This window comes from Dipodomys ordii, unplaced genomic scaffold (assembly GCF_000151885.1).
Source record: "Dipodomys ordii isolate 6190 unplaced genomic scaffold, Dord_2.0 Scaffold30, whole genome shotgun sequence".
NCBI lineage: Eukaryota > Metazoa > Chordata > Mammalia > Rodentia > Heteromyidae > Dipodomys > Dipodomys ordii.
Genome location: NW_012267246.1, coordinates 12476593 through 12492745, shown reverse-complemented (window position 1 = coordinate 12492745; position 16153 = coordinate 12476593). Strand labels below are relative to the sequence as shown.

The window sequence follows — 16153 nt, the reverse complement described above, 5'->3', positions numbered from 1 at the left end:
TCTCCACAAAATTGTTGAAAATCACTTATTTCTAAATTAAACCAAGCCAGGCATCAGTGGCTTACATATGTAATCCAAGCTACTCCGGAGACTGAGATCTGAGGATCCAAGTTCAAAGCCAGGCTAGACAGGAAAGCCTATGAAACTTTTATCTCTAATTAACCACCAATACTTCGGAAGCTTGGTATAGCAACAGCCTTGAGCACAAAAGCTCAATGTCTAGGCCCTGAGTTCAAGCCCCAGGACCAGCTCTAGATAGAATTAAATAAATAAATCATTTCTAAGAGATTCTTATCAGCTAGTGAAAACATGCTACAAAAGGTTATTTGGTTGTTTCTATGATATTTTGAATCCAATATCAATGCATGTAATATAAGGTGTATTTCAAATATTCACTGATAGCTGTCCCCCTACTCCCATTTGGTGACCGGTATGGAGTGGACCAAATCTACTTCCCTCTATCATGGCTTTCAAGGAAGCATGGAAGAATGCCTACTAGCTTATCTCTAGGGGAAGAAGGCAGCGGAGGAATGATCATCTTTCTTTCTGGGTTTGGATTAAAATTCCAGAACTCTAAGCAATATTGAAAGAGTCAGAAGGCAAGGTAAGAGATCATCCTATCAGTCAAGACTCATACATTCAACCAAGAAAAACAGGAGGCCCAATGTGAGGAAGGCCTTAACCAGAAAGGAAGATTATCATTCCTTAGCTGCCTTCATCCCCAGAGATAACTTAAAGTCTTTCCATATCACCACATCATCCAGCTGCAAGAAAACACGGGGTCTAAATATGTAGCTCAAAATGACCATACTGCCTAAATTGCAACTTCTTTTAACTAGATTCTAGTAGTTAACAATTCTCTTCTTTTATTAAAAGTAGAGACTCCATAGCCAGGCATCAATGGCTCATTCCTATAATCCTGGCTACTTGGAAAAGTGACATCAGAGGCTGACATATAGAGGCCAGCCCCTACCAAGTTCAAGAGATCCCTTCTCAACCCATTGCTAGATGCATTGGTGCATATCTGTCATCCTAAACTACATGGGAGGCTGAGAGGAAGAGGATTGTGGTTGCAGGCCAGCCTGGGCAGAGAAGTTCACAAAATTCCCTTTCAACAGACAAAAGCTGAATTTGGTAGTGTTTTCCTGTCATCCCAGCAACAACAGAAAGCCTACAATAGGTAGACAGTGGTCTAGACACACAACCAAGACTTTAATCTTAAAATAGAAAAAAACCAGGACCGGGAGTGGGGCATACCTCAAGTGGTAGAGCACTGGACCAGCAAGTATGAGGCATTGAATTCAAATCCATCCCCTCCAAAACAAGAACAAATACCACAAATATCCTATGATCATCCCATGTCTTATATACAATATAAGTTAGATTTAAATTCTTTGTCACTATCAGATCCATAAAACATATTTGGCGCTACAAAGTTGCTTTTATAATGCAAACTTAATTTGTACTTCAATAATTCTTGTTTATTTGTCTTAACTGACAATTACAGAAAGAAAAGGCTTCTTCATTTATTACTATCTTTTAAAACATGAGAGTAAAGATAAATGTATCTGATTTCATTCCTGTGCTCTTCTGGGAAGTGTCTTTTAAAAACATAATAATGTTTGTATTTCTTTATCTTTTTACAGGAGCATTGTTTTAAACCCAGCCTATTTCCGAAATCATCTTCGTCAAGCAACAGTATTTAGATGTCTGGAGAGATATTCAGAAGCTGCCCGGTATGTTTGTTATAATTTGTGAAGATTTATTTAAACTTAAATTAATTTTATTCTCAGATTCTGGTAATAGCATAAGGGAACTCTCCATTTCTCTCAAGGAATATTATTTTACCCAAATTATTGTCCTATAAATGTCAAGGCAACAATTATTGAGTATCTTTTTCTTTAATTAAAGCTATTCCATGTACATAGCTCTTAGCAAAATTCAAACTTTCCAGCCATGAGGTCACCAACAATGATGGGAAAACTTCCATAGATGTTGGAAGTGAACTTGACCTCTTGCTCTCGAGGATGTTTCCAGTCCAGACTATAATGACACAATTCTGTGATTCTTGAGCTCTGGATATGAAATCCTATCCCATGGAAGGGATCCCAGAAGCCCATTTATAAGAGACATGGCACCAGTTAGGTAGCACCAACGTTTATTAGAGATGCCCCCAGAGTGCCTGGATGCCACTGTATGAATTAGAACCTTGTGAAGCAGTTCCTAATATTCTCATCCTCAAAACGCACACTTACAGTGAAGAATTATAAGAGCTGTACAGCATTCTCAATTCTACACTTGAATTCCTTCTCACCTGTGACAAGCAAAGCTTTTTATTGTGGCTGTTGTTCTGAGATCCAGCTCTTCATACTCAATTCCTTTCCTTGGCAAACTCCCTCGGCATACAGAAGCCTGCTAGTTCTTACTCCTCTACTTTAGCACTCTAGGAATTTGGTGAGGCAATGGGGATCTTTTCTAAGATTAATCCAAGTATACACTTTGAAATCAGAACCAGGAATTGAAATAGAAGCTAAAGGAGTTCCCTGCAATTGACACTGTGAGATTGGTATTAATTATACTTGTATAGCATAGTTCCAGGACTAGCCTGAAGTTAACTCAATGATGTATATGAAGGGCAGAGTTAATACCATTTTCTCTCACTTCTCAGTCAATCAACCAACATAGCCTACCATCTTTTGACCTGTGTGTTACTACCCACCTTGAAGAATTAAAACAGGTCTTTATTACTCTCTTTTTCACATTCCTTTTTTTTTCTTTTACTAATTTTCAAATGTGTTTTGTCTCATGTACTCACATATGATTTGTTACACTTCTTATTTTCTCTAGCTCACTTGGGTCTTACTTTCTGCCTATATCTTTGCCTAGATACAAGAATGAAAGGACATGAAACCTCTTTTAGCCCATGCTTCACAAAAAAAGGAGTTTGTTTTTAATTGTACAAAATTATGGGTTTCATAATGACATTTTCCCACATGTATATAATGTCCTTTGATTATATTCCCCCCCCCCCCAAGGAAGGAATTTTTATAAAGGTCACTCACTACAAATAAAGCTGAACATCTCAGGTTCAGCATATTATACAGATAACAATGATTTGCAAAATAGCATTTATTAAGAGGGGTTCACTATGGTGTTTGAATCCAATCAAAAGATCTACAGAAGGCTAGATACAACTTCTGCTAGACTGAAACTACTATGCTTAGACACAACAGTTTTCATCTTGGTTTCCTTGGCAATTACGTCTTTTAATATAAAGTATTCGTCATCCTCCTCCGACCCCCGGCCCAGCCCCAAGGGAAAGAATACTATAAACAATGAACATGATCGTTTTAGGATCTCTTGGATATTAAGTTTCTAATGTAAATCCATACATACAGCATTCATTTTTATCAACCAAACTCTTGGGGATTGGAGTAGTTTGCTTTAGGCTTTTCACAATCACATCATATTAAAACTCACTGGTAAAGTCACCACACCAAGGTTATTTCTTCTGGAATGCCAAGCAGTCCAATTTCTGGTATTACCAAAAATGAAAGAATGCCATTATTATGTAATATGGGAAATGCAAAAGTTGTGATTTCCAATGAAGTGGAACAGCAGGTGTCTCATCCAAATGAAACAATTTATGAGAACTCTCTGGAAATTTGAATATCTGAGATTGTTTGACCCCATCCACCTTTACCTAGAAAGAGACTCCTGTTAAATAGGTAAGTAAGATTCCAGCACAGGCTTGGAGGAGGCCAGGCCTCAAGCAGAGAAACTGCAGGAAGTGTTCCTTGAGATGGCCACATTAAATGGATCAGTCAGGTTTGTAAGAAGCACATTCTTTTATTTTGCATATCAGTGTCCTATCTGTAACATCCTACTGGAAGACAGAGCAAGAACACATAGATTGTGGAGATTGAATAAAATTAAGGCTACCTTATCATGGTTTAGGAAATACACTTTAGGCACTGGCTAAATTGATGAAATCATATTTTCTACCACAAAACTAAGTGAAGATTACTCTAACCACCTCCACTTCACCCTACCCTCAAAAATGGGCCACCCTGGGAAGGCTTGTCTGAAATAGCAAGTTGCCAGCTCTTTACATATTACTTCACTAGGAATCCACTAGTATTGAGAACTTAATTCCCAATACAACCAATGTTGGAAGGTGATGCCTTTGGAACTTTTAAAAGGGCTTTGGGTCATGAGAGCAGACCCCTCTGAATAAATCAATAAATCTAGCCGGGCACCGGTGGCTCACGCCTGTAATCCTAGCTACTCAAGAGGCTGAGATCTGAGGATCCTGCCCAACCCAGCAAGAAAGTCCATAAGACTCAACTCCAATAAACCAGAAGTGGCGCTGTGGCTCAAGCATTAGAGCTCTCGTCTTGAGCTGAAGAGTGCAGAGACAGCGCCCAAGCCCAGAGTTCAAGCCCAAAAAATAAAAAAAGTAAATTAATTAATTAATACCATTATCACAAGAGTAAGCTAATTGCAGGAGTGGGTCCCTGATAACAGACAAATTCAATACATGTGTGAATTCATGTGTTCTCTCAGCCTTAGCTGCCTTCTACCATGGAGTGGAGCAGCAAGAGGCCCTCACTAAACATGACCTCTGCTCTCAGCAGTCTCCAGACCCCAGGATTAGTTCCTCCCTCTCTGTACTTTGTTCAATTACTCGTTTTCAAGTATTGGATTCTAGCAACACAAAATGGATTATAACATTACATGTACATTTACTCAGGTTACATCCCTCTCTCTTCTTTCAAAATTTCTTCCTCCCTTCCAAGGACTTGGACCACCGATGGTAGCAGACTTCTCTAAAGTAAGCTTTCTCTGCCTTTTGGCCCATAATAATAGCACACGTCGCTAATGTGAGTTTTGTACTCCCTTGTGGCGCATTGACAAGCCATTCTGAATGGTTCTCACGCAGTGTGTGAGCCCGTGGTTTCTTTGCCATCGCTTCACTGAGTATTGATTACATTTGATTCTCTTTTACCACCTAATATGAGACTATGTAGGAATTTCCTTGAAATCTGCTCTACTGTGTTTTAAGATGCATTTAGTTGCTGGCTACTTCTTCAGACAAGCTGGATGGTAGAGGTTGGTAGAGGTGGGAAGTTGGTAGGTTTTGTGAGAGTCAGGAGAAGGGTGGCATTCTAGTTTCTCCTCTTCTGCTGCCTTCTCCTCCTTCTTGTTCTTTCTTCAACATTGATCTTGCTAGAAATAACGCATATGTAAATAGCAGCCTGCCAAAAGAGCAACCCCCAAATATTGAAGTGTTCAGAAATGTAGTACTATAGAACTGAAGTTTCCAAAGATAAGCATTTGCTCAGAAGCAGAATCACAACAGTGAGCAGGAAGAAACTATTTCAGCTATTTCTGTGTCATGGAACTCTATGATTTTAAATGAGATTATTAGGTATCTTGCAAACAAAGAGAATATTCTGACAGGTAGATTCCAAACAAGTGATTCTGAAGAAAATCTGAAGAGTTGATAACAGTGTTGGGAATGTATTTGACTCAACAGTTCAACTTAGTTCTAATTCAGTTCAAAGTGTAAAACCCATTCATGAACTGTGTGCAAAAGGCTCATATCTGTATCCTCACTGTGCAGGAGACTGAGATCTGAAAATCGATATTCAAAGCCAGCCCAGACGAGAAAGTCCGTGAGACTCTTATCTCCAATTGGCCACAAAATATAAAGCCTAGCTGTGGAGCTGTGGAGCTGTGGCTCCAGTGATAAAGCACTAGCATTGAACCCATGACCAGAGTTCAAGCCCAAAGACTGGTACCAAAAAAAAAAAATCCATGCAGGAGACTCAAAAATACATAGCAGATATTTCAGGCTAAAATAACTTCATAAATGTTCTTTCAAATAGACTAAGTAAAGCCCTAGGGGTAATTTTTATTCATTAACTGTCCATCTGCTCTAAGGACCGCCTTCCTTCCTATTGAAGATACTTTGCCATTGTAGAACAGCTTTACTAGGATCCAGTTTTATCATAGGAACCATATATGTTGGAAGATTATATATTAGGAAGTAAGTCTGGTAATTCCACCATCAAATGACTTTCACATTCCTTACATAGTACAAAGCTATATGAATCCTATCCTAAACACTTTGAAAATACTGCATCTTGGCATGTGATTTCTAACACTGACATTAATAAAGACAGATTTAGTCATTTTCCATGACATAAGTCAACTATCTCACTTTTCAACCACTGCTCCTCCAATTTTCAGGTAAGAAGTAGAGATGCAGTGTTTGTGGTTTCAAAGGGAAAATATGATGGTTCAAATACAGGACAACTTCAAGTTCATAACTATCTCTTTTTGTTTTGTTTTGCTTTGTTTTGTTAAATTTTATTGTGAAGATGCTGTACAGAGGGCCACAGTTACATGAGTAAGGTAATGAGTGCATTTCCTGTTGAACATTGTTACCCGCTACTTTGCAAGGATCTGAAATTGCAGAATTAGCCAGGCGCTAGTGGCTCATGCCTGTAATCTTAGCTACTCAGACCTGAGGCTGGTGGTTCTAAGCCAGCCCAGGCAAGAAATTCCATAAGACTTTTATCATCAGTTAACCAGCAAAAAAGCTAGAAGTGGAGCTGTGACTCGAGTGATAAAGTACTAGCATTATAAATATCTAATCTTACAAGAAAAAAATGCTGATTTTTAAGATAGTGTTAGCTAAAGCAGAGTAGTATTACAAAATTGGACTTTTTGGACATCTTCTTTTTGTCAGTCATGGGCTTGAACTCAGGGTCTGGGCATTGTCCCTGAGCCTCTTTGTGCTCAAGGATGGCACTCTACCACTTAGGCTACAACACCAGTTCTGGTTTTTGAGTGATTTATTTGTGCCACTTTCGATTTTCTGGTAGTTAATTGGAGATAAGAGTCTCACGGACTTTTCTGCCTGGACTTGCTTCTATCTGTGATCCTCAAATCTCAGCCTCCTGAGTAGCTACAGGATAGCCACTGATGCCCAACTTAAGAAAAAAAATCTTTTTAAAAACTTCAAGCTGCCAGGCACTGGTGGCTCACACCTGTAATCCTAGCTACTCAGGAGTCTGAGATCTGATGATCACAGTTCAAAGCCAGCCCAGGCAGGAAAGTCTGTGAGACTCTTACCTCCAATTAACTACCAGAAAACCGGAAGTGGCAGTGTGGCTCAAGTGGTAGAGCACTCACCTTGAGCTGAAGAGCTCAGGGGCAGCACCCAGGCCCAGAGTTCAAGCCTCATGACCAACAAAAAGAAAAACAAAAAAAAAACTCAGGCTATTCATAAAGGCACACACAGATTCATCAGAGAAAAACAAAAACATTAATCAACTTTGTGAATTTCTCCATGCTTCATTGATATTTGTAATAATAATTATTTTTATTCCTTTTCTCTTTTGAATGGCATGCTACAAATATACATTATCTCTAAACATTTCTGAAATAATTTTATCAATGCAGATTCTTGAACTTAATATACTTTCTGCAAATATTGGAATAAAATAATTTGGGCAGAAAGTAAAGATGGATTTTTTTCCCTTGCTACATTGCAGCCTTACATCTTAAAGAAAAAAAAATGAGAAAGCAATGTAAATGATATTTAAAAAAAAAAAACTTGTAGGGGGCTAGGAAGGTGGCTTAGTGGTAGAGTGCTTGCCTTGCATGCCTGAGGCCCTGGGTTCGATTCCTCAGCACCACATAAGCAAAAAGAAAAAAGCTGGAAGTGGTGCTATGGCCCAAGTGGTAGAGTGCTAGCCTTGAGCTGAAAAGCTGAGGGACAGCGCCCAGGCCCAGAGTTCAAGCCCCACGACTGGACCCAAAAAACAAACAAAAAAAAACTTGTAAGAGACCCCAAAATACCATAAATGTGAGGAAATGAAGATCTTTTCATGTCTACCTATTTCCACAATTTCTACAAAACCTGAAATGTGAAGAACCAATTAAACACAGAAATGTTTAGCCCAAAGGAGCTTAGGCTCAACTCTGAAAGTTCGGTGATGTTTTCTAAGTGCTGCCACGTGAATTAGCATTTGGTCTACAGAAGCTAAACGTGTAATAGAACTAGACCTCTAAACCTCTGTGCTTTGGATCTGTAAATTGGATTTAATAATAACATCTATGTGACCAAAACTATTCCTGAGGATTAAGGGAGACAATTTATATCAAGCACTCAAGCACAGTACTTGGCACCACATAAAATATCAATAAAAATAATCTATTATCATTGTTTTCATTCTTGTTAATGATTAGAGCCCTTTGAAGATACCTTAACATTGAAACCAGGATGCGTTGAGCAGTCATTTAGCCTGGGCAATACACTAAAGACTATGAAATGCTGTCTAACTCTGAGTCAATGCATCTGGAAAACTCACTAATAACACAAAGATTGAAAGGGCAAGATTCTGCCTGGTTGGAGAGATTGAAAGGACCAAGACTCTAACCATTGTGGTGGTTGTTTTGTGGGTGAAAATTATTAATTATTTTAACATCCTGTTTTATTCCAAATGATATTTCAATTATTTCTGAAGGTTATTGGAGTATGGAGTTCCTCCAGATAGCCAGATGGAATTGCAAATAGAAAAGAGGAAATGTTCAGGTCAACTGATCATGATGATAATTTCTCCCTTTTTCCTTTCTTTTATTTCAGTCAAACATGGTGACATCCTGGTAAAGATTAAGTTGAGAATCCTAATAGCACACTTCAGGAATTCTATCCTACACTTTCACCCTACCTTTTTTTAAATATTGCCATCAATTCAGGAGACTTCCACGCACCTAATTTAATCTTGATTCCACTAATTGTGGAGATGATAATACAGAAACTGTTTCTAGATCTGCTTGCAAAGAAGTGATCTACACTAGAGAATTATAGTCAAGATGGAAAGAACTGTGTTCCACCCCCTACCCCTAGAGCTATTAATGACTAGCTATGTGTGACCTTGGGCAAGGTAATTAAGCTCTTTGACTTTCAATTTCTTCAACCATAAAATGGAAATAAGAAGACTATTTTACAAAGTAATGAGGATTAGATGAAATAATGAATATAAACCACCAATCTCAGTGCCTGGCACATAGTAAACCCTCAATTAATTATTGCAGCAGCTGCTATTAGTGTTGTGCTTGACTTTGAGGAAAGGTGTTTAAATCCCTGACCCGTTTGCATTGAGCTAATTCTGCTCCTCCGTGAGCCTGTGCTGTAGAGGCTGTATGCTTGGCTCCCACTCTGCATTTGCTTCAGTAGTTTCATCTACGACCCTTGCTCTAGGCCAAACTTAATCTCAGTTGTGTAGTGTGCATTACCTTTGTTCCTTATAATTGAAAAAAAAGTTATATTCTACCTTTTGCAGGTGAGGAAACCACAGCTGGAGTTTGAATGGCATGTCAAAGACCATAAGCCTGATAAGTAACAAATTAAAACTTTGAGCTTGGTTTTATGTCAAACCCGGAGATCCTGTGGTCAGTCTTCCTACCTGCTTCCTCAAAGAGGCTGAGATTGTCTCCTTGTTCTCATTTTCCCTTTCTTGATTAGTAGTGTGCATATTAGTACATTTACTGTGTGTTTTAATACATTTAGTAGCCAATTAGATTTTCTCTTGTGTGAAATTCTCATTTTTTATCTTGATCTTTGGAACATTTTCATTGATTTGTTTGTCTTTGTATCATTTAATCATATGGTTCCTTATAGACTCTATGAATTAATAATTTACATTAATATCACTTACAGGCTATTTCTTTGTATGAAACATATTCTCTGCAGTGGCTTTGAATAAAAATATATATGATTTAACATTAGTATTATCAAATATAATCCCTTATAATTGGTACAAATTGAGTTTTAAGAAATCCTTTCCTCTCCCAAGCTTATTAAGGTAATATTCTATTTAGCCTGTGGAATGTTTAAAGTTTTTCATTTCCCTTTAAAGATTTGATATGATAATTGATTAATTAAAGATTTGGTATAAAAATTCATTTTTATACATAGTGAAAGGTAGGGATCAGTTATCATGGTTTCAATTTATCAAAGGAACAATTATCTTGAAATCATCTTGGTGAATCCTTTTGCTATTGATCGTTGATTTGATTATCTCTGTTGATATCAGTTTTCCATATATCGACACTTTTGTTTTCTGGACCCTACTTGATTCATACATTTATTTGTCTAGTGCATTTTCAAAACCATATATCCAATATGGGATAGTCTATGACCTATCTTGATATCTGGCAAAGCAAAATCTTCTCAACTGACATTTTTTAAGTAATATCTTACCTGTATTGGCCTATTGTTTCTCCATATAAATTGTAAAAAGAACTAGAATTGCAAAAACAGATGGTGAAAGGGCTGGCTTGGAATTCCCAGACTTTTCTGCTTTTTGTTTACCCCACTGAAATCTAAGGCCAAGAAATGCAGCAGGTTGAACATTTTGTCCCACAATTTTCTCCCAATTCCATCACTAAATTTATTACTTCTTAATTAAAGCTTAACATGTGTTATCTATTTATAAGCAAGTCTTATTAAAACATAATTACTAAACCACTAAGGGTTAATATACTTTTAGAAAAGAAAGTCAGTTTCCATATTTGCATATAAACCCTCTTTTTGTAATGGAATTATAACAAAAAAATTTAGATGCCTATGCTATGTACCAACCAGCAGAAAGCATACATAATGGCCAAAGTTACAATTTGAGTTTCAGAGTAAATATTGATAGTATCAGATTATAGCCCTTAGAATTGAATCAATATCTGTTTTCTATAATAAACAAAAATAACTTCATAAATAGATATATAGAGCATAAGGAAAAACTTCCTCAAAGAAGAATGCCAACAAATGAATGTAGAAAAATGAGAGAGAAATCAATATGAGCAAACCCACAATAGTAATAATTGTTGCAGGCAAGATTCACTAATGGACTTCGAGTTTCCAGTACAGTATGCAAGGGACATAGAAGTTACCACTCCATATTAATGCTGATCAAACTAAATATATATATATATATATATAAAATTATCAAATATTTACAGACTATTAGAGATCTCATAAATTTTTCAGTGAAATATATTGAAATGGTATTAGATATTATTTTTATATAATATAAAATATTATAAAACAAAAATTAATGTTCAATAAAAATGAACAAATAAAAATGTAAAAGAAAATAAAATATTGAATAAAATGGTAAAATTTAGAAAATTAGTTACCAAAATAAATTAAATTAAATATTAATTTTTTTAAAGCAAGATGACTTCTGAGACCCATCAAAGACATAACATCACAGGGAAAAGGAATCATTTTGAAATACTGCAGAAAAATTTGTTCTTTTTAGTGAGATTTGCAACACTAGTAAGAAAATCTGAATCTGCTTTGGTTTTATCAGAGACTTCTTTCCCTGTGACCAAGAAAATGTCCAAGTCTATCTTCCTCCAACCATTTTGTTGCACTTAGATGAAAAGATAAAAACATCAACTGAGCAAAGCACTAGTAAAGTTCACAGCCCATGGCCCGGGCTCCTTAAAAGACAGAGCTCTGATCATGCAGCTATAGAATACAGATCATTAAAGCTCTGCTAGAAGAATTCCTGTTACCCAGTATATTTTTTAAAAAATTACTGGGCATACTAAAAGATTAACAACACAGTGTGCAGAGAACAAATGAACACTTATCCAAACTAGGGTCAGATATGGTAGACTACTGGAATCATGAGAATGGTTTTAAATGATGATTAATGTGCTAAGGCTGTAATGGAAAACATAGCCAACCTGCAGGAGCAGATGAATAGTATAAACAGAGGTAGACATTGGAACAAGAATCAAAAAGATCTCTAGCATTTGTCAGAGATCACAAATACGGTGGTGGAAATGAAGAATTCCCTCGATGGACTCATTCACAGAATGGATGTAGTCAGAGTCTCTGGGCTCAAGCTCAACAAGAAATGTACTCTCTACTTGACTTATGTAACCATAACCCCTCTGTACATCACCTTGAAAATAAAACTAAAATTTAAAAAGGTTGTTGGACTTAAGAATATGACAATATATAAACCTTTAAACCTGAAAAGTAAATAAACACAAACACATGAGGATTCCAAGAATGTAAAACTAAAAGAGATGAAAATATATGTGATGAGAATATCTGAATAAGAACAAGAGAGGGGGGAATTGATATGCATCTATGTGGAAATGGAGAGAGAGAGAGAGAGAGAGAGAATCCTTCTTTATGTCCTTTTCACTTTATTAAGGCTGTAATCCCATTTTAGCAAGACAGAGCCTTCATGAGTTCATCACTTCTCAAAGGCTTCATGGCTTAATGCTGTTGCACTGAGGGGTTTCAACAGGAATTTTGGAGACACACAAACATTTAAACCATAGCACTTCACCCCTTCTACCTAAAATCCTATCTTTCATAAGCAACATATTTTCCAGCATCATCTCGGAAGTCTGTACTCCAACATGTGTTCCACATATCATGTAAACTAGATATGGATGAGACTCAAGATGAGATTCATTCTGAGAGAAGTTTCCCTCCAAACTGTGAACCTGAAAAATTGAACAGGTCATATGCTTCCAAAAGACAATCCAGGATGGGTGTAGGAGAGACATCCCATTACAAAACAAGAGGGAGAAACTGGAAGGTATGATAGGTCCCAAGTAAATCCAAACGTAACTGGACAAACAGTCGATCTTAAGACTCCAGACCACAATTTTTCACCCCACACTGGGATGGAGAAGATATGTACTATATATCTGCATTTGGCTCCTTTCATATTCTCCAATCACATCAATTTTCCTAAAAAAATGACACTATTGTATTCTTCATGGCTTCATAATGCTCCATTATGTAAATAATACCACATTTCCCTTACCATTGCTCCATGGATAGCTGCTTAGGCTGACATCGTAACAGCTACTGTGTATACTGCAGTGAGAAAACATTTTTTAAATATATACCTAGCAAGCACTGCTGCCCAATTTAAAAATAACCCTGAAACCTTAATTAACTTGAAAAGATACACAAATGACAGATAAACATTTTTAAAAAGGTGCTGTACATCATATGTCATCAGGAAAAACGTATATGAAATCAACGATGTGAGAGATGCTACCACACATAGATTAGAATAGCCAAAATCTAGAACAAACACGATGAGGCAATGGACCATTGGGAATTTCCATTATTGTTGGTGGGAAAAAAAATGGTACAGCTGATCTTAACTGGTGAGACCTGAAAGCAATTGTATCTTTCAGCAGGTGCATAGATTCCAACAATGGAATATTAAAGTACTAGAAATGAGTGAACCAAGACTTTGTTGAAAGACTTGAAGTTGTATTTTCAAGTGAAAGAACTCAGTCTGAGAAGAAGACTACATAGGATATTACTGCAACTAGATGACATCCTGGAAAAGATAGGAAGAAGGGATGGAAGAGTAGGCAAGCGAAGGATTTTTAGGACATGAAACAATTCTATATGTTATTTATGTACTAGTGTGAATTTCCTGGCTTGTTCATTGTGCTAGGGTTATGTAAACTGTTATATTAGATGAAGCTAGAGGCTGCTAGGTGGAAGGGTGGACATTAACTGTAATCGTTTTACAAATGTTCTGTATGTTTAAAATTCAATGAAAGAAGTTTTAAAGAAAAACATTGTGTTTGTTATGTTTAGTACCTGCTGTAGTATATAGAGTTTCTTAAATCAGTGTGTGGAGGAGTGGAAGGGGTTGCATGTTTGTGTCTGGGTGTTGTTCCTGAGATGCTGAGGGGGGGGGGGTGTTTGTTTTGTTTCGTTGTTTTTTTGTTTTTTTTTTTCAAGGCTGGCACTCTTACCAATTGAGCCACAGCTTTACTTCTGGCTTTTTGCTGGTTAATTGGAGGTATGTTTCATGGATTTTCCTGCACAGGCTGGTTTCAAACCCTGATCCTCACATCTCAGCCTCCTGAATAGCTAAGATTACAGGCATGAGCTACCAGTGCCTGGCTTCCTGAATCACTTTATCCACCATATTCGAAAATTTGAAACTCAACTTTTCGTGTTTTAAGGCATTTTTATCAGCTTTCACTTGTAGGCTATTTTGAGATATCCTCCTTTGCCTGCTATAATTTAAGAACATGTTCTTTTTTTCTATATATTCTATCTCCTACAGATTCCATTTTAATTTTAGCTTCTTAAGCTTCTCCTGCTATTCTTTTATACTCTCCTTCTTTAATTACCTGAGTAAAATCTAGTGCTAACTCTGTTAAGATTAGGGCTAGAAGATGTGGATCTGCAATCCCATTTTATCTCTTATAATTGTGTTCCTCTTGGCACACACGATACCTAGCCACTGTGGAATGGGAAAAATAACACTGGCCCCAGTGCTTTCTCTTATCTCTCCAGAAGTTATGAAGATCAATTCTTGTCCCCTGGACTCCTGACATCATACCCCTTCCTCTGACTTTTCCTTCCCAAATTCATTCTTCAATTCACTGCTGAAAAATTAGTACTTTGCAGAGGTGTTGACTGTTGTTCCTTTCTGGAAAGATATGCATTTTCTTTGGCCATTAAGTTCTCTCACCTGATTTTAAGTAATCTATATACTAATGATCAAGAATTGAAGCCTACATTATCAGATCTTGTTCCCAAATCCCACTAGGACTTATCTGAGCAGCTTCATCTATTATGTATCCCTATCAGGCTGGGTTATAAGCATCTCACAAAAACATGTTCTGAACTGAATTCTTCACTGCCTTCAAAAACTTCTCTCTGGCCAGGAGCTGGTAGCTCATGCCTGTAATTGTAAATGCTCAGAAGGCTGATAGTTGAAAATCATAGTTTAAAACCAGCCCAAGAAGGAAAGTCCCTGAGACTCTTATCACTAATTAAATACCAAAAAGTCAGAAATAGAGAGGTGGCTCCAATGGTATATGCCAGCCTTGAACAATAAAAGAAGAAAGAAAGAAGGAAAGAAAGACAGAAAGAAAGAAAATGAAGAAGAGAAAGAAAGGGAGAAAGAAAGGGAGGAAGGAAGAGAAGAAGGAAGAGAGAGAGGAAGGAAGGAAGGAAGGAAGGAAGGAAGGAAGGAAGGAAGGAAGGAAGGAAGGGAGGGAGGGAGAGACAGAAGGGGAATGTAGGGAAGGGGAGAAATAAGCAACTATCTAGATAGACATGTCTTATTTGCTAACAAGAAAGAAAGAAGGAAAGAAAGACAGAAAGAAAGAGAATGAAGAAGAGAAAGAAAGGGAGAAAGAAAGGGAGGAAGGAAGAAAGGAAGGAAGGGAAGGAAGGAGGGAGGAAGGAAGGAAGGAAGGAAGGAAGGATGGAAGGAAGGAAGGAAGGAAGGAAGGAAGGGGAGCCAAGGGTCTGAGTTCAAGCCCCAGTAACAGAAAAAAAGATTGATTAAATAGTGTAAACACAACAGAACACACCATTCTAATGCAGCAAATTAGTATCTACTAATATAGACGATATCCTTCCCCATATTAATTGTTTTTTTATTGTGAAAATACTGTACAGAGGGGTTAGAATTACATGGGCAAGATAATGAGTGCATTTCTTATCAAGCATTGTTGCCTCCTCCTTTGTTTCCCCTTCCCATCCCTTCCCATCCTCCCCTCGGCCCTCCACCCAATCCTCCTCCCTCCCCCCCCACCAAAGTTGTAAAGTTCGTTTTTCTACATAACAACTTGTACATCTCATTGTTGCAATGGATTCACTTGTATCCCTATTTAAACGATTTGTTTTTTCCCTTCCCCTCCACAAATTATACCGACATCAAATAAAGTGAAAGCAAGGGTTATACCAGGGGGGAAGGACATACAAAGCAACAAAGAAATAATCTTATAAATGTGTTAGAAACAATCGCATGAAAGAATAAAACATTTGAATTCATATCTTAGGGTTTATTTCCCTAACATCAACTTATCTGACCTTTTCTGCTTGACTCAGACATTAATACTAGTTATTGCAAATAAGGAAAACCATGGGACCTATGTTTCTTTGGGCCTGGTTTACTTCATTTAATAGAATTTTTTCAAGCCTTTCCATTTCCTAACAAATGGGGCAATATCATTCTTTCTGATGGAGGCATAGAATTCCATTGTGTATATATACCATATTTTCTTGATCCATTCATCTACTGAGGGGCATCTGGGTTGGTTCCATATCTTAGCT

General features: G+C 37.2%; 1 protein-coding gene across 1 annotated transcript in view; it reads left to right on the top strand.

Annotated features, from left to right (window-relative positions):
* Positions 1-16153, top strand: part of Spata16 (spermatogenesis associated 16) — a 198799-nt gene that overhangs the window by 89363 nt on the left and 93283 nt on the right. Inside the window, exon 3 of the mRNA XM_013016206.1 lies at positions 1647-1736. Within this exon, the coding sequence (XP_012871660.1) occupies positions 1647-1736 (90 nt within the window). The remainder of the gene's footprint in view (positions 1-1646; positions 1737-16153) is intronic.